This window comes from Hemicordylus capensis, chromosome 3, assembly GCF_027244095.1.
Source record: "Hemicordylus capensis ecotype Gifberg chromosome 3, rHemCap1.1.pri, whole genome shotgun sequence".
NCBI lineage: Eukaryota > Metazoa > Chordata > Lepidosauria > Squamata > Cordylidae > Hemicordylus > Hemicordylus capensis.
The window spans coordinates 146,707,285-146,732,399 of record NC_069659.1 but is presented as its reverse complement, the minus strand read 5'-3'; the positions used below and the strand labels follow the sequence as shown (position 1 = coordinate 146,732,399).

The window sequence follows — 25,115 nt, the reverse complement described above, 5'->3', positions numbered from 1 at the left end:
AACGTACTCCTGTCCTCAGTTAATGTTGGAACCACATATTACTATTTTTAACGGTTTCTGTAATGCAGGAAAACATATGCCTTGGAAAAGAGTATATAGTTGGTGTGTGGGATACAGAAGGCCACTTTCAGCAAACTACTGCAGGCATGATGCCATATGTGACTGCAAATGCATCACTTTGTGGAAGCCCATGTTCAGGCAATCCCCTAGGCACTGGTGAGCAGAGAGCTTCAAAAGCTATTTGACAGCTCAGCACAGGTGGGATAAGACAACTGCAAAATCAGAAAGGATAACAAATCATAATTAGTGTGCATTAGAGTGGGTCCGTAGGATGTATTCAGAGGTACATCTAATCCTGCATTCTGTTTCCAGCAGCAGCCACCAGCCAGATGCCTCTGGAAGCTCACAAGCAGGCTGTAGAGATGATAACTTTGCACTGTCTCTAAACTCTGGTGTTTAGAGGTGTGTTGCCTCTGATGGAGATTTAACGTACTTCTTGATGGCTAATCGCCATTGATCACCTCTAGGAATTTAACTAATGTTATCTTGGGGCATAGACAAGATGTTGGAAAATTTGTTGTCAGATCTGCACTATTTCTCTTCAATTCAAATTAGCTTCAGGAAGTCCTGAAGCAGACTGGGAGAGGAGTGTTTAACCCTTTCCACTGTGTTATTTTCCTGAGCTAAATTAGCTCCTCATATCTGCTTTTTGCCTCAAAAACATATAGCCATCAATAAGTTCTCTCCTGCATGGCAAATATCAACTTTGGGAGTACTTAGATTAGGGGAAATGGTGTGTGGGGTGGAAGGTTTAAAGATCCTGTTATCTGGTATCATTCTCATTTTTATTTGTTTCCAACTAAATGCTTTGGACTAAACACACCAAACTAGGAGATCTGATTAGGGATCTCCCACTGTCTAATCAAGGTTGGCCTTAAGGTAGTGGCAGATGCCACCACACCTTTGATTTATATTCTCGTGACTTTGTCTCAGAAAATAGCTATGCAAGTTTGGACCAATATAATACAATGAAGCTGGCAGTAGATAAACACAGTGTGCAGACAGTATTGTGAAGGATAACATCTTTGTACATGTGCAGAGAACAGCAGCCTGAAAAGATATTGCCTGCCAAAATGATGAATTCATAATTATTTGATTATCAACGACCAGATAACTTATTAAGTAGCTCCATGCATCCAAGCTTTGAACATGCTTCTCAAATAGCAGCTACCCTTATGGGAAGTTCAAAAGCAATTTGAAATACAGCACTGTGCTCTGCTGTTCAATGAAACCAAGATAACAGACTAGAGATGTGCAGAACCAGTTCGATCATGAACCGGTCACTGTGAATCGGATCAGTTTGAGCAGTGTGATTGCAAAACACTTCAAATTGGTTCAAGCTGGTTTGTTGACCTGACCAGCCCTGCCAGTGTGTTCAAGCAAACCAGTTCGGAGACCCACGGTTTGGTCTAGATTTGGTTCGAATTTGGACCAAACAGCAGCAAATGGTCCATGCACACTCCTACAAAAGACCTGTCCAGAGGGATGTCCAAGTGGGGTAGATGGTCATTAGAACACAGGAAGCTACTATCTACTTAGACAGACCATTGGTCCATCTAGCTCAGTATTGTTTGATGGGTGGTGACTGGCTTCAGGCAGCAATTTTTCACAGCCCTACTTGGAAATGCTGGGGACTGAACTTGAGACCTTCTGTGCGCTAATGCTTCATCACTAAGCAACAGCCCCAACCCGTGATTTTTCTTCCAGTTACCTCAACATTAAAAATATGGCACAAACTCTGCTGAAAGCAGATTTCACTTACCTTAGGTCCATGTCACCATCTACCCAGTAGGCTAAAATATTGGAAGCTGTTCCACCAGGACAACATCCCATGATGATCACTGCAACAGCTTGTATAGGAAGCGCCTTGAAAGCAATTGACAGCACAAAGCCAGTGAGAGGCATAATCCCAAACTGGCAGAGGAATCCCACCAGTATGCCCCATGGTCTTCTAATGTGTCCCAAAAATTTCTTGAGCTCCACATTGCAGCCCATGGAGAACATCACCAGTGCCAACATGAGTGTTAGAACAGTACTTAAAATTACATTCAAAGTTTTGTTAAAATCATCTTCTGGCAGCACACAGGATGTGCCACTACACACAGTGGCATTTACGGAACAATAAGAAAAATTCAGAGTTCGCTGTACTGTCAAAAATTCTGAAGTCAAAATATTAGATGTTTCTGAAAGGTGGCCCTCCATTTTGAAGGTGAAGCACACTCTGCCAAGCTCTTTAGTTCAGTATACGGTGTGTGTCTTTCTAGTATCTCATTTTAAATGACAAGGGGCAATAAAGAGCAAGATAACACTTGAACTTGGTGGCTGTCATGGGTTAGAGTTGAGCATGGTGCTGAGTCATAAATTCCACTGAACAAATGTATACACACTCTTGGAATCAATCATTTATTCTCAAGCAGAGGTGAGATTTCACACCAAATTAATTTTTAAACATATGAGCTACAAGTAAATAATGGATAATACATTAAAATGAGAATTGCAAGAATTTCTTGGTCAGGAATAAAAGACCAAAAAACAAACTCCAAAACTAAACCCCCAAACAGCCCAGTAAGGACCAGGCATGTTCAGTAGTTTCCAGGAGGCACAGGCAGTTGAAAAACCATAAATAAAGCAAACAGAAAACTTGGGAGAGTTGGAGTGAATTGGCACACTGGAACCCCTCTCCTAGCAAGGTGGGAATTAGGGCCGGGAGAATGCTTCACTTGCTGCTTCTAATAACAAACACAGATGGTTGGGAGCCTATAGTGTCAAAGCTTCGGTTTTAGAGTTTTTATTGTATTTTAAAATTGTTTTAATTAAATGGTTTTATATTGTGAACCACCCAGGGACATTTTTTGTATGGGGAATGAAGTAGTGGAATAAAGTGATCCTCTTTATATTTAGAGGATCTCACAAGTAGGCAGAATTAAGAAAATCTGTAAAATAATAATAATAATAATAATAATAATAATAATAATTCGATTTCTATACCGCCCTTCCAAAAATGGCTCAGGGCGGTTTACAAAGAGAAATAACAAATAAGATGGCTCCCTGTCCCCAAAGGGCTCACATTCTAAAAAGAAACATAAGACACACACCAGCAACAGTCACTGGAAGTACTGTGCTGGGGGTGGATAGGGCCAGTTACTCTCCCCCTGCTAAATAAAGAGAATCACCACGGTAAAAGGTGCCTCTTTGCCCAGTTAGCAGGGAATTAAAAGAAAAAGTAAAGGCCCTTCCCCCCGTCCACCTCAGTGGCTCATGAAGTCATGGAATCCTGAAGATGTCAGGGAAAATATAACAAAAAATGAAGTGTGACAAATTGGCCTGCTTGAGTTTTTAACAGCTTATGGTATCCCAGAGGTGGTTCTAGGGTTGGGGAAATGCAACATTTTGTTGTAGGCCTCATTTGTATCATATGTATCTACTTGAGAGAAAGAAAGAAGTAAAGGTGTATTTTTTTTCTTCCTAGCCCTCAAACGTATTCCTTCTTTCCCATGAGTTCCAAACTGCACTACAAGTCTCACATTCCAGGCTGGCTTGAGCCCTGAATCCAAGCACTAGGTTATGAACATCTACGGCAACATTTTGCTGCTGCTTCAACTTGTACCGATCTATTTTCTATGCTTCATTTTTTAGTCAGTCAATTTCATGTTATCTACGAAACCTCTCAGTGTCAGTGCTGTTGTACTCCCTCAACCTAATAGTTCCAGTTTACAAACATGATGACATGTTGTCTCTGTCTCCTTGTCTTACACTAAATTTTTGATCTGAAACAGTTTCTTCATTTCCCATTTTTAAAAAACATTATGTTGTAGAATCCTGAGGAAAAATGTTGCGGCACACAAGGACTGGGCAGTGGAGTAGAATCAAGAATATTAATCGTTTAATGAAATAGATATTATTTCGAGAAAGACAAGTGCAGACTGCTTTTGATGCTCTTGCTGCTGGTTGTTTGTCAGCTTCACCTCCAGTCCAGGACTAAAGTACCATTCAATTAATTAAAGCACCATTCAAGAGCTGGCCTGGAACAAAGTTAACCAGAAACACTACACGTGTGTGTCTTTGTCTGTTGTTTATTGTTGTAATTATCTTATCTGGAATACTATATTATTTTTCTGAGTTGCATAAAGGCAAAGGATAATGTGCTGAAAATAATGATAATCTTCTTGACTACCTGAAAAAAATTGGTAATAGCTCTCAAAGAAAAGGTCAATATCTTGTTCCACATAGGATAATTATGTATATCCCATTATTATTCATTCTGAGGCACACTAAACTTTTAAAACAAAACAAAACACAACCCAACACTTTTTTTAAAAATTTGGTAGCAGTGGCAAAGTTGTGCCATTTATTATTCCTTCTCCTTCAGCCTCACATTCTCCTGGTACAAAAGGGAGGAACTCATTGGTCCTTACTTCCCTTCTGGTGCATAAAGGAGTGAGTCAGGTCCAAATGAGAGGAGTTTAAACTCCCTGCTTCTAGCAAGTAAATGTGGCACACTGGTTGGGAAATGCTGGTGTCAGGTGAAAAACATGCGAAACTGCAAAGTATTTTGCCTTTGAGACCATCTAGGAATTCGATGATGGGACACTGTGTATAGTGTTCCATCATATAATGATATTGGAGGACTTCTGAAAAAACATTTGTGTTTATTTATGCCTATAGAGTTGTTCTTTGAAATGATGGTCTCATTGGAAGACAAATACATTCATAAAGATTCTGGGTTGTATCCAGACCTTGGATGCAGTGATATTTGATCACTGGAAGCTCTTTCTGTGAGTGAAAAGTCAGTTGCACTCACACAAGGACCCCTTCTGCTCACACAAGGACTTCTTGCATGAAAGGTTCCCTCCTTGAATTCATGGAATTAGCTTCTGATAATGGAGCACAACCATGCCAAAGTTTTGGAAACTATCACTTGTGATTCATTTACTGCTCAGATAGCTTTTTCTGATATTTCCTACTAGAGAGGTATTATGAGCCAATGCATTCTTGTGCGGTCAATGTGACTTTCCTGATGGCACTCACAGTTGTGCCTTGGCACAACATTACAACCCATTCCTATGTAGTAAGGCTTTGCAAAGCTTTGGTGGCCAAGTCGATTTGGAAGAGGTTCAACCCAGTTTGGTTATTCAAACTTTAGTTTCAAACAGAATTGATTGACTGCTGATTCGTTCCAAACTGAAGCAAGCATGGCCACTTTGGCTTCTCTCTGCCATCTTATCACCCTCTCTAACTCCTGCAGGTACTTACCAGGCATGGGCAGGGGACAGGCTGACTCTATTTTTATCTGTGTGCAGTGAGGTAGCAGTGACATCCATGCCATTATTTTAAAATGATCCTAGAAGTGCTTTCTCCCCCACCCTCCATTTATTTATTTATTTATCATATTTATATGCCACCTGATATGTGTATGCAGTGTACGCGATCCAAAACACAATATAAAATAGAATAAAAACAATTAAATTATTTTTAAATTATTAATTATTATTATTTCCCCAGAATAAACATTTAAAAGTCTGACAAAACTGGTGTGTATTGAGGGTCTTTTTTTAAAGCAATCAAAGGTGGAGAAGCACTTATTTTGACAGGGAGCGTATTCCAAAGCCCTGTGTCAGCCACAGAGAAGACCCAGTCCTGAGTCGCTACCAGACAAGCAGGTGGCAACAGTAACCAGATCTCCCCAGATGATTTTAATAGGTGGCAGGGTTCATGACAAGGAAGGCGCTGTCTTAAGTAGCTTGGACCCAAGCCATTAAGGGCTTTATAACTAGCACGTTGTATTTCGCTCAGAAACATATTGGCAGCCAGTACAGTTCTTTTAAAATTAGTGTTATATGGTCCCGTTGAGTTGTCTCAGACAGTAGTCTGGCTGCCACATTCTGTTCCCGACTATGTACAAAGGCAGCCCCACGTAGAGTACATTACAGTAGTCAAGCCACTGCAATCCTGGGAAAGAGTTTCTGGGAGCTGTAATCTTTTACAGGCCTGTGGGTGTTGCTGCAGTTTCAGAAAAGAATACAATTTCCAGGAGACCCTATGCCATTTCCAGGACTGCAGGAGAAGAAGTAAAAACAACGGCTTCTGTAACTCATTTTTGACGCAGAATAATTCCTACCTTGCTGCGCTTGGATAAAAACAAAAACAGTGCCAGCTTGCCTCTAGCCTGCGCCCTACAGGACTTGAGGGAGAGTAGCATGGCAGGGAAGGGCCCAAAATTTCTGAAAGCCAAAGCAAGGTGGCGTAGTTCCTGAATGAAAGCAGGGCTGCTTTGCACAGCCTTGCTATCTAGCTGTGATCAGTACATTTGCCTGTCTATGGCAAATGAGGTAGAGCTATTGACTGACACAGTCAGACTGATGGGTCTGTAGTTTCCTGGATTGTCGTTTTCTGTCCTTCTGAAGACTGGGATAATTTATGTCCATGTCCAGTCTTGTGGTATCTTAACCATTATCCAGGATTTCTCAGAGATGATAGGGCATTAGCAACTTATTTTAGTATCCCAGGTTGCAGTTCATCTGGTCCTGAAGATGTGAACCAATTTAAGTTAGAGAAGTATGTCCTACAAACTCCTTATCAATTTTGAACGGCAGTCCTGACTCCTTACCATTCATGCTGCTTTGTTGAAGTTGCATGGCATGCATTGACATTTCGACATCCTTCAAATGCAATGAGTCTACAATTTCTTCCCTTTTCCTTTTCTTCTTCTTTTTTGCTATTAGTATCTTTTTTGTTCACCAAAACGATAAGCAAACTTGTTCTGAGCTAGCTTTTCTGAGTTGCCCAAGGCAGGGGTACTCATGCTCGATGACCTGTCCTTCCTTCTATTTGTTGAATTTCATTTTGAGCTCATCAGTGTGCTTTTCATATAGCCACACTGGATTTTTTTTAAAAATGTCACCAATTTTTCTTACTGGAATTGTTTGTGGCTTTTAGTAACTTCTTCAGGAACTGCTGCCCATCTTGAGTTCCTACCTCATTAGTTTATCTAACCATGGAATTCAACCTAGAGGTTCTCTGAATTTATTAAAAACAGCTTCACTGAAACCAAAGACAAAGGTCTGACCACACTCACCTTTAGCTCTCTGTAAGACAAGAATTTCAACATTGTATGGTCGCTTTCCCGCAAAGTCCTCAGTACTTCAACTTCATTAACCAAGTCTTCTTTACTGGTTAGGATCACTTCAAGAATAGTCAATCCTCTTGTTCTCTCTTCTGAAAGGAAGTTGGTACAGCACAAGGTAGCATCCTCCTCCTTGAAAATGCTGAGGCCTTTAGGAGAATACATAGATTGGCAGTTTATGACTTGTCTTCTTCCAGGAAGCTAACATTCTGGGATTTGCTGAGTCATGACATCATGACAGGGACATGCTTGTGGTAGCAAGCATGAATTGTCCCCTTTGCTAAGCAAGGTCTGCCTGGTTTGTAATTGAATAGGAGACTACATGTGAGTTCTGTAAGTAATTCCCCTTAGGGGATAGGGTTGCTCTGGGAAGAGCATCTGCATGCTTGCATGCAGAAGGTTCCAGATTCCCTCCCTGGCATAAGATAGGGCTGAGAGAGACTCCTGCTTATAACCTTGGAGAAGCCACTGCATCCAGACTGTGTAAGCAATACTTAGCTAGATGGACCAATGACCTGACTTCGTATATGGCAGCTTCCTATGTTCCTGTGACAAATCTCCATTTATTTTTAACCAGGACTTGAAGCAGAAAGTTTCCTTCTCTCATATGCAAGCTTGAGGCTTGTGACTATTGCACTAAATCATGTCTGAAACATGCTTAGTCTTTGACCATGTTCTAGCTAACTGAATAGAGTTGATCTTATCATATCAACAGAACAAGACATGTATGGCCAGTCCAGATTTCCCAAGGTTTGCTACATTTATGCCCAACAATTATAACCTGCTATGACACAGATATTATTAATTACCAGATATTTTTGGCCTTTTGGCAACTGAATTGCTAAAATGACACCAAACCTTATTGGTTCAACAACTGTAGGGTGCAAAGAAATATGATTCATATCATAACTGTAAACTTTTTCAAATCATTTTATTGGATTAGAGTACTTTCCCTAACATGTATTGGCCTTGGACTTTGGTATATAACAGACTATGCAGATTAACCCAACCTTTGCTTGAAAAGTTACACTTTTACTTTATAGGGAAGATTAATCTGGGCCCATCCAACCAAATTCAGCCCTTTTCTTCAGAGCTGAAATGAATGCTCTCTTGCTCTTGTCTTTTAGATTCCATTTTTGTATGTTTTTGAGAATAACACTGAGTGTTAATTTTTGAAGGTAATTCTGAACAAAGTCAAATATAAATTTATTAGAAAATGTAGGAAAGTACAGTCATTGCTTTCTAGTATATTTCATGGTGCAATTTCTTTCCTCTTGAAGCTCAAGCAATATATAGTGTTAGAAGAGAGATTTACTCCCTGTATTTCGCATGTCTCTTGGTTAGGTATATTCACCGGACACCAGTATCAAAGTTTCAAACAAAACTTTATTTCATTGCTAGCAAAAGCCAGGGGCGTAGCTATAATTGAGCAAAAGGGTTCAAAGAACACGGGCCCCCCGCTCCTGAGGGCCCTCCAGCTCCACCCCTTCCTATTTTCTTCATTATCTCCCTCCCTCTGGGGGGGCCTCCAGAGAGAGGGATGAACATGGGCCCCCTCTCCCCTAGCTATGCCCCTGGCAAAAGCTTTTGGGTGTGGCCGCCTCCAATCTGGCAGGCCATCCATCTTTTATACTCTGCTGTAAACAACTTTCTCACCTGCACACAGTATACAAGCCAAAGTGTTACTTTAACCCCAAAGGTTCCGATTTGCTTCTAAGTGCTATATTTCCCACGTACACTTCTCAAGACATCTGGCTTGTGGCACTGGCCTGGTTTCCCCTCCCTGTTGAGACATGATTTTAAGCAGTGTCATCATAAAATGTCCTCAAGGCGTGGGGCATCTACCAACAACTGCAAGCACCATTGATAGGGTGTGTATCATAGTTAGCTAAGTGCTGTTCAAACCAATTGTGCTTTTTGGCTGTTGAAGTAAGTTGCAAATAACATTCCAACCACCGGAAGTGACACTTTGGAGAGTAAAAGGCAGTGTCATTTGTCAATCTGTCTGAGGATACTCTAGGGCAAACTACATGTAACTTTAAGCCCATTTTTAGCATTGACAAGTTTCTTTGACAAGCAGGTGTGGGGGGCAGGGAAAATCCAAATTAACATTGTAGTGAGGAAACGTAACTCTTTGCCCCCACCATGGTCCCAATCCATTATGGACCCCCCCCCCACAGCTGCTATTTTTGAAAGAAAAGTTAAGACCATCAGTTCTAATGAGGTAACAACTAGCAGTTTGTCCCTAAGATTATTCTCCTGTCACCTACAGCATGGATGATTGTGAATGTCAGAGGCATTGGAATACAAAGTGCTTCTGGGAAGAGGCAGAGATTGCACTGGTATAAATACATTGCTAATGTGCTTTACAAATAGCTATAACCCTATTCTGTTAACATGCATAGTAGAATATACATGCATGGTCTGGGGATGAAGCGATGGGCCCCAACCTCTGAGCGTATATTTGAAGTAGGGTTTTCTTCATACAGTCATACAGTTCATACAATAACCCTCCATTTTCAGGATTCCCAACTGTGTGGAGAAATAACTGTGTGTGTACAATTGTGTGTGTCAAGGTCAGTGTTAAGGGTGGGCCAGTTCAGGATTAGCTGAGCGCCCAGGCCCATGCAAAGACCCATAAGTGATGCTTGAGGTACTTGTGAAAAAAATATGGTGGCTGCCAGTATGACCGCCAAGAAGTGCTTAAGTTACTACTGCTGAGGTCAACTTCTCCCAAACCCTCAGGGCAGCAGTGGCTCAGAGCGCTTTCAGCAGCTGCACTGGCAGCCATCATCTTCCTTTTACATCGTCTTCCTTTTTTATAATTCAGCAATGGAACAGTGGGGGCACAGGCATTGCATTATAGGTTGTAAAATGGCAGCTGCTAGCACAGTTGTCCCATTACTGCCACAGGGGTTCACCAACACACTTGGCCAAAGGGCACCATGAACTTGGCACTGGCTCTAAGCACATTTTAAAGTGAATTTACATAGACTTGCAGCAAGCCTCCTGTTGTGATTCACTCCCCACCACAGATGAGTGCTATTGCACCCTACATTTTGTCTGAAAAGGGCTATTATGTGAGCTTTTCATATACACACATCTGTTTACATACTCCTGATCATATCTGTGTTTTCTCCTTATCTGTTGTTGCTGAAAAGGACACCTACCTACTGGTCTCTAATGCATAGAAGCTGGACAGCTCTTTAACACAGTTCTGACCCCAGAACATTATCTTCAGACCAGGGGCGTAACTATAATAGGGCAAGGGGAGACAGTTGTCTGGGGGCCCACTGCCTTGGGGGGGGGGCCCAGAGGCAAGTCACATGATTGATTCCCCCAGCCATGCACTCGCCCGGGCTTCCTTCAGTTGTATTCATCCTCCGAAATTGATGTGAGTGTTAAGACCTGGAGCTACCAGAACAGCATGTCTTTCTTAGTACCATTAAATGACTTGCATCGTCCACAATTTGCAAAACCTTTTACAAAATAATTTAGGATGATATTCTATTTTCACTATTCAGCCTCATTTAAGATTTCTTTACTTCATGAGCTGAGCTTCAGTGAGGGGGGGCATTTTAAAATCTTGTCTCTGGGCCCACTCCAACCCTGCTACGCCCCTGCTTCAGACATAGAATGAGTACATACTGACCACTCAGAGGCTATAAACATGGGCTGGGTCATGGCGGAAGAGAGAAGATACACACACACCCCTTCATACACACATCCAGAAGCTTTAAAAAAGGCTGAGATAGAGAGGGCCGGTGAATAGCCTGAGGGTATCTGAAGCTGTAAAGGGGTATTGACATTATGCTTGCCTAGATGAGAAACTACTGAGAGCTTCATGTAAGCTTCTCTGAGCTTTTCAAAAGAAGGGCAGGTATGAAAATATAAATAGCTAGCTAGCTAGCTAGCTAGCTAGAAATCATTTCCCAAGTTATGATGAAGTACTGAGGAAGGAAGCCTGAATGAATTGTTTCTACTTTCCACAATCTTGTTATAATGAGCAAAGTAGGGAATTTGTTCATTCTCCAAGTGGGGGAGATATATGGGCACTCAATATAGGATGGAAATGTTACCAGGCTTGCTGGATTGCCATTTTGTGTGCTTCAGTGCTTCTCCAGATCAGAAACATAGCCATTTTCTTTGCCTGTTTGGAAGAGAAGCTATAGCCTGCTGCATTCTTCTGTCCTGATTAGGCTTTCCTGGTGCCTTCAGGTCACTGAACGACTGTAATTGTACTAAGGATATGCCACTCTGATAACATCTGAGCATATGCAGAGAATCAGAGCAGGCTGCTTAGCATGTGAAATGGAAACAAAAGGTGATGGAATGCAGTTTTCCTTCTACCCCTGTAAGGAGCCTCAGCAGTTAAGATGATTCAAGGATATTTTACTCCCTTCCATTTAACAGCTTGGGGTGTGTAATGCCAGAGATAGATCTCCCCACTCCCATTTTTGTAGGCAAGTAGTGATCACGCTTTGAGCACCCTTTGTTTGAAAGAAACACCCAAGTGATAATACTCAGGATGTAGCCTGACCGATAGTAAAATCACACTGTATATGAAACAAGTACTCAGAATGCTTGACTCCCCACCATACATGCCTTCATGCATATTTTGACTATTAATTAATCAATCTTTGAATAATTACAGTCTCAGACCAGCACAAGGTAAAAGGAGCATATAACAGGTGATATTAAAAGTAATTAGAAGCAGATAAAAGCAATAGTCTGTCTATTAGCATAAAAACTGTAAGGTTATTATGAAATTACTATAAGATTAAAAACTATGTAGTACTTCTGTGTAAGGTATCCAGCAGGATTTGACTATTAAAAATGGCATCTTTCTCTTGCACCTTCTTTGCACCCCATGGGACCCCCTCCTAATTGCAAGTAGCTATGAAAAACAGCTTTTCTCTTTCTCTAAAAACCTGTAACCCTAGACCTCTGCCCCTCTTCCTCAGTGCTATGATATGGTGAATGTGTGTTAAGAGCAACCTAACCTATCTTTAGGGAGTCTGCAAACCTCCTTATGGGAAGACTGTTTCTCAGCTAATTTGCCAGGTGCTAATCCACCTTAAGTGGTGCACTGGGGAAATGCATGACTAACAAGCAGAAGGTTGCCAGTTCGAATTCCCACTGGTATTATGTTGGGCAGCAGCAATGTAGGAAGATGCTGAAAGGCATCATCTCAGACTGCGTGGAGGAGGCAATGGTAAACCCTTCCTGTATTCTACCAAAGAAAACCACAGGGCTCTGTGGATGCCAGGAGTCGAAGTTGACTTGATGGCACACTTTACCTTTAATCCTTGCTTTAATCATCCTCTTTTCTCATTCTGTACCCCTGTTACCCCTCAATAAAGTACCTCTTTGGTTTCAAGGCATGTTTCTATATTCTTTTGCCTCCTTCCAGTGCATCCATGCTGAGTTCAACTTTCACTAGTAATTTTAGGTTAATCGAGGTGTATACTGGTTTACACCCATTTGAAGCTAATTTCCTCCACTTTGAGCTAAGCATAGTCACAAAGGGTGGTTACTGCCAGACTTCCAAGCAAACCTGGTAACAGAAGAGCAGAAGGAAGAAAGATGGCTCACTTATGTATCATATTTTGGTACTTATACATAACATGTGAGAGCCAGCGTGGTGTAGTGGTTAGAGTGCTGGACTAGGACCAGGGAGACCCAAGTTCAAATCCCCATTCAGCCATGATACTAGCTGGGTGACTCAGGGCCAGTCACTTCTCTCTCAGACTAACCTACTTCACAGGTTTGTTGTGAAAGAGAAATTCAAGTATGTAGTACACCGCTCTGGGCTCCTTGGAGGAAGAGCGGGATATACATGTATTAATAATAATAATAATAATAATAATAATAATAATGTGAAGGATATGGAGAGGATATAGATAGACAGAATGCCCTACTAGACCTTCCTTTACTATGCTGAAGAAATGATTTTCAGAAAGCAGCAGAGAAAAACTGGATCTTCCAAAGACACAAAGATTTAAAAGGATGGTCCATTATATTTCTCCAATCCAATAGCAGATACTTCACATATTTGAATTAAAACAAACCGAGGACAGATGCACATACCCATTCATATGAAATGTGGATGGTATCATCACATTTGGTTTGTCTTTTTGGAGTTGCTCTTTTTAAAGTTCACTTCTATGATTTCAATTACTTCTACAATTTAAGAGCTACATGCACACACATACACACCAGTTAACAGCTTAAGATGCATTGGTAATTAAAATAAATCCATCACACTAGCTCCAAGGTACTGCAGCCAATTAATCTGAATCCCGAGCTCCAATTAGATCTTATTGATGCACTATATTTTACCTGACAAATTGGCTTGTATAGTGGCTTTTTGTGTACTCCAAACACGCTGTAATTTGATGTTAAGACCTTGATTCTGTTATTTTGCAAGGTAGCCTGAAACTAATTGTGTGTAATCTCTCACAATTCAATTAAAGCAAATTCTCATTCATTCAAATCTTTCTCCACAATGGCAATAATTAATTCTGGGAAGTTGGAGGTAGTGAGGTGTGTGTGTGTGTGTGGGTTAAACATAAAAGGAACAGAAAAGTTCTCATTTAATTCTCTTTAAACAGAAAAATAACTGAAGAACCAAAAAGTAGAAAGGTGAGGCGGAGATAAAAGCAAAATGATGGCACAGCTTGATATGCTCCAACTTGGTCAGACTGTCAAGTTCAGCATGTTTCTCAGGGTCTATGTCAGTGAGGCTCTTGAGAGGATCAATTGCCCTCAGTCATTCTTGAGATTAAATCCACATTAACCCCTATTTCATCAGGTCTAAAGCAAGCCTGCTCAATTCCCATAATCCCCAGCCACAGTGACCAATAGCCAGGGATTATTGGAGTTGCAGTCCAACATCTGCAGGAGGGCCAAAGTTAGCAGCCCTGGTCTAAAGCAAAGCCAGATGAGACAGACTTTCCTGGCCCCCAAACAACATAAAGTGTGATTTCCCACACCATATTATGCCGCTCCCCCTGACTCAAGCATCTCTCCGCCCTATATAGAGCATGATGCTGGGAGCAAGAGAACTGAGTCATCTGCTTGGGAACATTGCTTTCTTAGGCAACAAGGGCATATAGTTCTGTGGCTAAGCATATGTTGTAGGTCCCAGGTTCAGTCTCATCATCTATTGTCTGCCAGAAAGCACAGAGGTACAATCTACTATAGCAGGGGTGAGGAACCTTGGCCCTCCAACTGTTTTTGAATGACAGCTCCCACCATCCCCAGCCACAATTGTGGCTGGGGATGAAGGGAGTTGTCGTTCAACAACAGCTGGAGGGCCAAGGTTCCCCACCCCTGTATTGTAGTCTAGATAGAATCCTAGGCTATCTGACTTGCAGCACTGGGTTCCGTCCTTTATGAAAGGCAAACACACAGTCAGTGTAGGAGACTGGCTCCTCCTTTCACCCCGCTTTGCTGTTGCCTTCCCTTGAGTGGAAAATGTCTCTGTCCCTGGTTGTTGCTTACCATTGCTTCCTAAGGCCTCATGGCCTCCAGATAACTACACAGCATCCATTTGTCTTGCTGCCACTAGAATTCAAAGTATCTGTATAGTTAGATTTCATAAGGGTTACAGATACATGGGTTTAGTTTATTGTTACTGAAGCTATTCACATGTATGTGCAAAACTGGGCTAAGGGGGGATCCCCATAATGCACTTGTTCACTCACGTGGTACATTACTGGAGCTCTGGCGGGGGTGGGGGGGTGGGGAATGTGTGTGTGAAGTGTCTGGCAACCGGATCTTCAGAGCAACTGGTAGCAGCCAGCAGTCATCTGGGTGGGCAGTCCGCCTGCCCAGAGAGAAGGACCTGCTCGTCTGCGGGGAGGTAAGCTTTTTGACGCTTTCTCCCCGCTAACCCTCTTGCCCTTTCCCACTGGTCGTGAGAAAGGGCTCATTGGTATATGTACGTATATATTTTTCTGGTCAGCGACTGTAAATACTTCTGGACCCAAACCTCTCCCTGATTTCTCAGGGTTGAGGCAGTGGCCAGGAGTGCTTTCTATCAGCTTTGGCTGATTCACCAGCTACGTCCATTTCTGGAGATAAATGACCTTAAAACAGTGGTGCATATGCTGGTAACATCCAGAATCAACTACTACAATGCTCTCTACACTGAGCTGTCTTTGTACGCAGTTTGGAAACTGCAGTTAGTACAGAATGTAGCAGCCAGGTTGGTTTCTGGTGTACCCTGAAGAGATCATATTACACCAATTTTAAAAGCACTACACTGGCTGCTAATAAGTTTTTGGGCAAAATACAAAGTGCTGGTTATTACCTATAAAACCCTAAACGGCTTGGGTTGGAGGTATTTAAGAGAGTGACTTTTTCATCAACCCCACCGCTTGTTAAGATCATCTGAGGAGGTCCAGAGGAGGTTCCAGCTAGGAACATAGGAAGCTGCCATATACTGAGTCAGACCCTTGGTCTATCTAGCTCAGTATTGTCTTCACAGACTGGCAGTGGCTTCTCCAAGGTTGCAGGCAGGAATCTCTCTCAGCCCTATCTTGGAGAAGCCAGGAAGGGAACTTGAAACCTTCTGCTCTTCCCAGAGCGGCTTCATCCCCTGAGGGGAATATCTTGCAGTGCTCACACATCAAGTCTCCCATTCAGATGCAACCAGGGCAGACCCTGCTTAGCTATGGGGACAAGTCATGCTTGCTACCACAAGACCAGCTCTCCTCGGGTGGTGGAGACTTGAAACTGGGCTTTTTCTAGAGTTGCTCCGGGACTCTGGAATGTGCTTCCTAATCAAATTAGTTTCCCCTTCTCTGAATGTTTTAAGGACCTAAAAACCAGGGGCGTAGCAAGGTTGGAGTGGGCCCAGAGACAAGATTTTAAAATGGCCCCCCCCCCAAGTCCAGGGCCTCCGCACACCCCAGGCCCCCAAGGATTTAAGTCTGATATTCCAAAATAAGTATGCTGCCTGCAAATACATTTCACTGAATACACACACACACACACACGTCACAATATATAGTGATATACATTGAGTACTATACATTTGTATTACTTTTAATGCCTAGAACACACTAGAAAGATGAATTATTAAAATGGGCCCCTCGCTGCAGATTAGCAAAGGAGACTTTCAACCATGCAGGGTGAACCTATGTTTGTTTTCTCAGAATTCTGAACAAATTCAGTCAAGTTTGATTGCAGGAGGTTTTTCACAGGAGGCTTTTAAAGCCCTTTAAGACACATCTCCTCTGGAATGGAGGTGCTGCATTCACACGTTGGCCAGATTTACCCTGAAGTCCCTGCAAGTTATTGGGGAGCAGTTCACACACAAGAAAAATAAAATAAAAGCACCACACATGCTTCACAGTTCTCACTCAGACCTTCTGGGCTGCAAAACAACTTGAACATAAGTGCATTTATAAATGAATGAATGAATAAATAAATAAAATTAATAAAATACTGTTCCAGAAGTTTTTGCAATTTTCTGCCATGAAACAAGCCACTTATAGGACTTTTTAGATAGTTTTTTTTTAAGTCAGCAAATTTTCCAAGCTGTTTCAAAATAAATATTCAGAGACTTCTCGGTCCCTCCCCCCCGCCCCCCATATCCAAGCCCTATGGCAAGCAGATCCCTATATATGGGGGGGGGGCGGGAAAGGTAACCACAAAAAGGAGTTCACACTCTACCTGGCAAATGCTGGTCTGGGTTAAGCAGGGCAGCAAGGAGTCTTCTGCTGCAGAGAACGCTCTGGCTGCCTCCTCCTTCCTGGCTGGCTTGGGCCCTACTCGAGTTCAGGCTTCACTGCGGCCTACACGGAGGCCTCCGTGGAAGCCCCGCCCACCCGCCGATCAGCTGAGAGGCGGGAGAAAAGGAGCTCTTTGCAGCTTGCCTGCTGCTTCCATTGCGGGCCAGCAGAACAAGCTGGAGAGACCGCGAAGAGGGCAAGTGGCTGAGAGGCTATGGGGCTGGGCAGGGTTCAATGGGGAGTCACATGAGGTGCCTCTGGGGTGCCCCTCCAGGCAGTGGGGCCCCCAGACAACTGTCTTCCCTTGCCCTATCATTGTTACGCGCCTGCTAAAAACATACCTGTTTAGTCAGGCGTTTAGCTTATAGTTTTAATGCTTTGGTTTTAGAGTTTTTATTGCATTTTAAATTGTTTTAATTATGTTAATGTTTTAATGATTTTATATTCTGAACTGCCCAGGAACCTTTTTGTAGGGGGTGGTATATAAAGGTACCAAACAAACAAACTGAACTGAACTAATGAACTGGACACAGTATCCATAATGCAAAGGCATCTTGGTCATAGACAGAGTTCCCATTTGTCAAGTGCAGCTACACTGGCTCCCATCCTTGCCTCCCATCCTGCCAGGGTGCAGGTTTGGCTTCACATCCCAGTAAGCGGTTGGTAGCCGACTCCCTCCGTATCCTGTGTAAAGAGATTCTGAGGACAGTCAGGCATACACCAACACAGAGAGTATGATAAAAGCTTGGCCATTAATATATGTATTAATCTAATGAAGATCCATGGTAATGGGTATCCAAGTATACCCTGTCAAAAAGGGATCTGGCCAATAGATGCACACATTTTTCAGCAGCTTAATGGTCCGGAGCTGCACGAAGTCCCATGCAACCATGTGTTCTTTCCAGCTTTACCTTATTCTGTAGTGACTTGTAGAGTAAAGCACACCACTGCACTGCACTCCTGAAAGCCCAAAGCTCGCTTGATTGTGGCATATCCCAGTGCTGACCCAACAACTACCAGAATACAGTGGCACCTATAATAACACCCAGCGTTAATAATAGCCTAGCTCCGATTGTGGCATAGTACAGGGCAGTATAACGAGATGCAAAATGTCCTAGTACAAAAGGAACAGTGCAAGTAATCATTTTTGTGCTAAATTTAAATGCCTCTTAAATCTCTCAAATGCTTTTGGAATGCTGGGAGGAAATATTGCTATTTTTATGTATAGGAAGGAAACTCCAGAACAATTTAAAGTTTAATACCTTGATATTTTTTGAGTAAGAAAAACTTCTTGCTTACATAGTAAGAAGTTGCTATGGTTTGAAATCTGACCTAGAGATGTCTGTGTATTGTTGTTTGTTATTGTTATTATTAAAATATATTGTCATGATTAAAAATAAATATTTTAATTGAATTGAAGAACATTGCTATCACGCTGCAGAAGATTATAGTATGGAAAGTGAGTGATGTGTATAATCCATGTCGTTTTAGAGGAATGTTTTCAGAAATTGATCTTTTAGGCTGTATTTCAGAAACTTTTGCTGCTTCTAACTCACCTGCTATTAGTAGCATTTTTGAATATGGATGAGCACTTCTGCCAGGTGGCCAGTTTGTTAATCACACAAGTATCTTCATTTGCAATTCTCCCCACAGCATATGTTCTGGGTCACTCATCTGTAAAGTGGTTCAGGTGAATTCCATGTTGTGCTGAAATGCAGAGTGAACTGCAAAACTTTAAGCTGAGAAGCTGAACTAATAAAAAACGTGCAAAGGGTGCATATGTCAAAATGCCTAGTTGCTAAATACTTTTTTGAAATACTAATGACTTTTTCTCCTCTGGCTTGCATGATTGTCCTTTGCTTTGTACATATTGAGCTGCAATTAAATTATGCTTGTTTCATATGAGGCCTGTTCACGTGGCCATTTGAGGGGTGATTAGAAGGTTAGAGAGCTCCTCCCCCCCACCCCAGAAGGCACAATTGGATCATATGTTTGGGTTAGTAAACCCAATAAACACATGATTAAGCCAGGCGAGGCTTCCATTATTGAAACTGGAAACTGCAAGCATGGCAAGTCCACCAAAGGAGCAGGCTTTCCCAGCATACTTTGCACTGCCAGTAGACTGGAAAGCCTCATGCTATCAACAGCTGCCCTTTGATTGACCATGAAGGAACAAAAGGTGGAAGTGGCTTCAGCTACAGGATCATAGAGTGTGATTTGTAGAGTGGCACATCTATGGATGGCAGTCCCTTTAGCCACAGCTCTTTGTTTCAATGCCTGCTGGGTCCCGATGGCTGGGTAGAAAAGATAAGTGGATCCACATGGCCAGAAAAGCAAGGTAGAAGAGTTCTCCTCTTCTCCTAAAAAAGCTGAGCTACCATGTTTGAGCAATGTGGTTGAAGGGATTTGAATGAGTTCTTATAATCATGCAAAACAGGGCAATCCAGCTCTTACTCTGATTTTAATGGGTATGTGCACAGACATTTTAATGGTTGGGTACGCAGTAGATCTATTTGTGTTCGTGAATAGTGGATCCGCTTTTGGATGCTAGTAAAATTGATGAGATAATAGTATCATTATGATACTAAACAAATGTGAAAGCCTAGTTAATATGCATTAAATCTATATTTTTTAGGCTAGCATGACAGTGCTTGGCCTCAGACTGAGATTATTTGGTTTGAAAGATTAGATTGTTCAGCATTCAGCAGTTAAATCTTTTCTATGGCTATCCTGCACCCATACAAACAAAAAAGGAAGCAAAGTCTCATAGTGCTGTGAAGCACGCACTCAAGGTCTCTTTGAAATATCACAGATTATTGATCCTGAAGAAGGCCTCTAAGCTGAAATGTGTTGGGCTTCAATAAATGCTTCACAACACCACGAGACTTTTGTCTCCTTTTTTGCTTGTCTGGTTGGCGGTTTTGTTTTGTTTTGTTTGTGTCTGCCCTGCACTCATGCCTGCTGACTCATCTTCACTTTTACCTCGTGTAAGATGCTTGATCCAAATTTGAACCAAACTGCGATTTTGGTTTGTGCACATTCCTAGTGGAGAATCATAGTCACTAGGGCCTTCCTTTCTGCACAGTGAACTTCCTCTTCTATACCTTGAAGCCCTTCTCACGATTGGTGAGAAGAGCTTCTGGAGGGCCTGCAGGGAGAGTGGGTTAACTTACCCCTCCCTGCAGATGATTGCTAAGCTGTCCCTGGTTGGCCAATCAGCTGCTCTCATGATTACCAATTCCATCACAGAGCCGGTTGGGGCAGCGGGGATCAGGGGCCACCCAGCCCCCGGAAGTCACAGGATGCCCCACGTGAGTGCACAGGGCATCCTGGGGAGACCCCCGGGACCAGAAGGCTTGTTTCAGCCTCCTAGCGGGGGTCTCCTTGTGTGTCGCCGCAGCAAGGAGCCGCACAGTGGCGGCCCATGACCAGAAAACCCGGGTTAGCGGAGCGCTCGCTCCGCTAACACGGGTTAAGGGGAGAGCTTCTTTCTGGTGGGAGGGCAAGCCACCAGAGAACCACTGAGCTTGCCCATGAACCTGGTGGTTCTCACAATGGGGGAAAACCGGGCTGGGCTCCTTTAGCCTGGTTTCCCCCCATCGTGGGAATAGACTCCTTGTGTTTTCACTGCTGTTTTTTGGCTATTAGGTGGTGTGGTAGAGGAAAGGTTAGTCAATACAGTTTAGCCACAACAGTCATAAATCCTGTAGGGGAGGCTGCCTACCTTGTTTTTCTCCTTCTCATACTAATTTCATTTTTTAACTACTTTATATGACAGATTCCTTATTGTTTGGGAGTCTTAAAAGCAACACTGGCATTTTAACAGTTGCATTTTTAACACACTCATTAAGCTGTAAAAATAATATAAAGTGAACAATAAAAACAACTTCATTAAAAAGTTTCTGTGGAAAAAATAATGTAGCATGTGGTGAATCTTGATAGGTGTTAATGATTCTGGGAATTTTAAAATAGATATTTCCAATAGAAAATAAAGTGAAATGAATAAATAGTCATTCTTGTGTCTGAGGCTCCAGAGAATATACAAGATTCTGTAAGGTGCAGAAGATAACCTTTAGGGAAAAAAAAACTGACACTTAAGATAGAAATGTAATGTTAACAAATACATGCTGAGTTATGTCAAAAATCTGTGCTGGATTTGCTTAGTTGCTTTCCTGTTCTTATCAATGTAGGTCTGAGACCTCAAATCCACGTGAAATTTTGCAACTATCAATCATTGTAGCAGTAACTGATGGCAGAAAACATGATTTCAGAATCAATTTGTCATAGTCCAATATGGATTTACTGCTTGATTTGTTTTGGCATTTCTCATTTGCTAAGTGCAGGTATGCCACAGTAATCTCTCTGCGCTTCATTTATGAAACAAGACACCAGTATGCAGATGGGTTCTTGAGTTTGCAACTGATATGGAATTTCCTGCCAATGGTTTTACCCCATCATTTATCTAGTTCTATCAATGAAATGTATATATTATTTGACTGTTATGAGATGACCTTTTAAACATTCTGTTCTCATGTTGTAAAATCCCAGGAAATGGCCGTGAGAGCATAGGTGCATTTTAATTGTTTTTTAAAAATTAATATTCTCCACTGTGAAATGAAACTATAAATTGGATGTGTAGGGGTTAATGTTAGGCCAGACATAGCCAGCCTTTCGCTAAAGCTGGTTAGAGTGCTGGACTAGGACCGGGGAGACCTGAGTTCAAATCCCCATTCAGCCATGATACTTGCTGGGTGACTCTGGGCCAGTCACTTCTCTCTCAGCCTAACCTACTTCACAGGGTTGTTGTGAGGAGAAACTTAAGTATGTAGTACACTGCTCTGGGCTCCTTGGAGGAAGAGTGGGATATAAATGTGATGATGATGATGATGATGATGATGATAATAATAATAATAATAATAATAATAATAATAATAAATAAAGCTCCCAGACCTGTGGCAGTTGTACAGATGATATCATATGCAGGGGCGTAGATAGGGAAGAGGGGTCCCATGTTTGCCCCTCTCCCCCGTGGTCCCTTAAATGAGGAAGATAATGAAGAAAATAGGGAGGAGTGGAGCTGGGTCCTCCGGGTTCTTTGAGCCCATCTGCTCAATTATAGCTATACCCCTGATCATATCGTATAGACATAGTTGTACAGAACCAGCTTTAGTTGTACAAACCTCTGCAAAACTATGACCTTGCAAGCTCCACATGTTGACCTTTTACACAACGGTTCAGAGAGTTTGTGTCAGGTTAGGCCCATGGGTTGTTGCATCCAGACCTGAAGGGCATGCTCAGGCATGGTCTCCAAGGTCCATGGCCTGAACAAGAAGCTGGAAAAGAGGAGATGATAGCTGAATCATGAAAGTGCCATGAGCTCCATTGACCAGGCTATGGCAGAAGGCCACACTCCGCTAGTGTTTATGTTAGGGTGGGCCAATCCAGAATCTTCGCACTGTCATCAATCCTGGGACTGATAATACCATTACTGTGTTGGGGACTTTGGTGCCCACGTGCACATATAGATGGCAAAGAAAGAAAGAGAAGGAAGGAAAGAAAGCTAATCTTAAATTGTTAGCTAACTTACTTGAAATTAGCTTGAACTTTTCTTTGTGACTCATGAATGAAACCAACAGATATTATGGGGTGAACATTAATGCCATTTAGTCAGGGGTGACTCCCCCATGAGGTGAGGTAAGGGAACGACTTCAGTCGTGAGTGCTCCATGGGCTCCACTGCAAGCTTCACTCACCTACGTTCTCTGCTGTCGCAACAACCCCTTTGTCCCCAATCCTAGTCCATTTTCTTCATCTACACCCTTCCCTCTAGGTCAGTGACTGGTCACTGCCCCTCTTCCCCCTCAACTTCTGGGGGCTCACAGTTTTGTTAGTCTCTTGCTGCTGCATGCTTTCCATAGCACTAAAAGTGGGCAAACTTTGTGTTGGAAGGACGAGCATGGCGTCAGCAAGATGCAGGGGCTGGCATAGCTGGAGGCAAGGTCTCGGAGGCAAGGAGACTGGCATGCCAGTCTCAAAATGAGGGTGGATCATTTGGTGTGTCACCTGTGTTCTGTCAGTTTAACCTATACAGCAAAGATGAAGCAACGTGAACTCTGCCACATCCTGGGCCAGATGGGCATATCTTCCTCCTTGCTGTATTGTCCAGTGTGCTGTGATTAATAAAGCTTTGAATCTGACAGAATGGTGTGGCCTCCACTTATAAAGAACCTCTAGGAGTTAATTTTCTCCAGTAGTGCGCACCAAGGTGTCAGTCAGCAGAGTGTGTGCCACTTCACCCTTACTGTATCTAGCTGTTGGAGGGCTGTGTCGTATCTCACTCACACAGAGGGCGAGACTAGCAAGGGGCAGCATGGCATGTTTTTGGCTTTCCTTGAGCAGCAAGGGGGAAACAAGCCGTCTCTGCATTTAATCCCAATTACCTCATTTCAGTCACTGATTGAACACCTAACTGTCTCAACAAAATTTTAGTTAGTTACTATTAAAGTGTGTGTGTGTGTGTGTGTGTTTGGGATTGTGTTATGCCGCTTTTAAAATGTGTTGTTTGTCAATTATTTTTAGATTGCTTTATTATTTGTTATGTAAGCCACCCTGAACATTCCTTTTTGGAATGGAAGGCAAGGTAAAAATCCCTTAAATAAATAAATGCTACTTTTTCAGCATTTCAAGTTCTGTCAATCCTTCTTGAAGAATCAAGAATGATTGACAGTGTGCAATGGTCAGTCATCAAGCCACAGCAGTTAATGTGATATAAAAGCATAGTTTGAACTGTATAGATATGTGAATTGACTTAGCATCAACTAATGAGCATGAATGAAATGAGATTTGAATCTAGGTCTTCTATTTTATAGTTCTCTGCTGCTTTTCACTAGATTTCATTAGCTTTTGGATTAGAGAACACTGGATCCAAATGGAGATAAGTCTAATTTTGGAGAAATAAATGTCTCATTATGCTGTGATGAACTGTAACTATTCTTAGCTAACTTATTTGTTTAATAATAGTGGATAAAAAAATCTGATTATTGTGAAGCAGGCACTATTAAAAAAAAGAAACAGTTCCTGTCTCCAAAACCAATAAGTAAGTTTAAGAAGCTAAAGCTGGTGGCAAGGGTGGTAGACACAAGGAGAATGACAAGAACATACTCGGGCGACAGGAAGGGTAATGATCTCTGGTTACCAGCTGTCTACTTTGACAAGTGACTGGTTTTTTGAATTTAACTGCTTACTGTGTGATAGCTAATTATCTGCATTATGAGAAGTGTGCAACATTCACTTTGTCCAACACAGTGTTTTTTTTTTTAAAAATCACACTATTTCATGTTTAATATTCTATTCAGTCGGCTGCTGCGTGGGAAGCTGATTCTACAAGATATCATCACTGTAGCAATGGGTGTATTGCAAGCCTCCTATTCCTGCTCCTCTCCTTTTCATACTCCTCCTGATACCACTCCCAACATGTTGTGTTTCTAGCTTCCTCTTAGTTTTATGAGACTTGGGCTTCCAAGTAATAGCATTCAGAGTCTACCACCTCAGCTTGTTGTACCATATTCACATATAATATATCCAAATCTGAAGGAATCCCTAGTTTATGGTCAGCAATATTCGTATTTTTCCATCAGACAGTTTTTTCTTTATGAGTAAATTCAGACTGCTCTGGTTTCAAGGACTGGGTGTTCTGTCTCACTAGGAACTGTTACTGGTCCACAGTGCACAGTTCCTTCCATGAGTGGAGAAATAACCCAGTATTTTAGCTGAGTTCTTGTGATCGCAGTTGTGTACTTCTTTGCTAAGTGAATGGCAAGCTGCTCCTTGGATAAGGCCCACTTCTATTTTTTGTATGCTGTTCAATTTTTAAAGGAGCCAGTTGGCTAGGTTGGGAAGTATGACAGTTTCCCTGTGGATGGGTCTTCTATCCAGTTGGAACCATCAAGAGCTCTGGTTTTACTATGTACAAACAGTGACTGGTTTAGTGACTGCCTTGAGGTGGGTTTGGGAATTATGATATTTGGAATTGCACTCCAAAAGAAAGTCTTAAAGGCAGTGCTTAAGACACACTGCCTCGGTGTTCTCAGTTGTTTGGCTCCACTACTATGAGAAGTATAAACTTTTAAAAAAATGTTGACAGGCTGTACTTGCTGTGGTGGTAGTACTATCATTAGCACGTGATATGTC

General features: G+C 42.1%; 1 protein-coding gene across 3 annotated transcripts in view; it reads right to left on the bottom strand.

The window, feature by feature from the left end:
• Positions 1–16,989, bottom strand: part of SLC10A2 (solute carrier family 10 member 2) — a 31,422-nt gene extending 14,433 nt beyond the window's left edge. The window contains exons 1-4 of one of the 3 annotated variants that reach the window (XM_053304914.1): positions 16,868–16,989; positions 8,840–8,966; positions 7,136–7,332; positions 1,823–1,926 (exon numbers count right to left, since the gene is read on the bottom strand). In XM_053304914.1, coding sequence (XP_053160889.1) covers positions 1,823–1,926; positions 7,136–7,168 — 137 coding nt within the window. In that variant the 5' untranslated portion in view covers positions 7,169–7,332; positions 8,840–8,966; positions 16,868–16,989. Of the gene's footprint in view, positions 1–1,822; positions 2,263–7,135; positions 7,333–8,839; positions 8,967–16,867 lie in introns of those variants that run through there. The other 2 variants (XM_053304915.1, XM_053304912.1) reach the window with 2 other exon arrangements.
• Between the last annotated feature and the right edge of the window lie 8,126 nt (positions 16,990–25,115).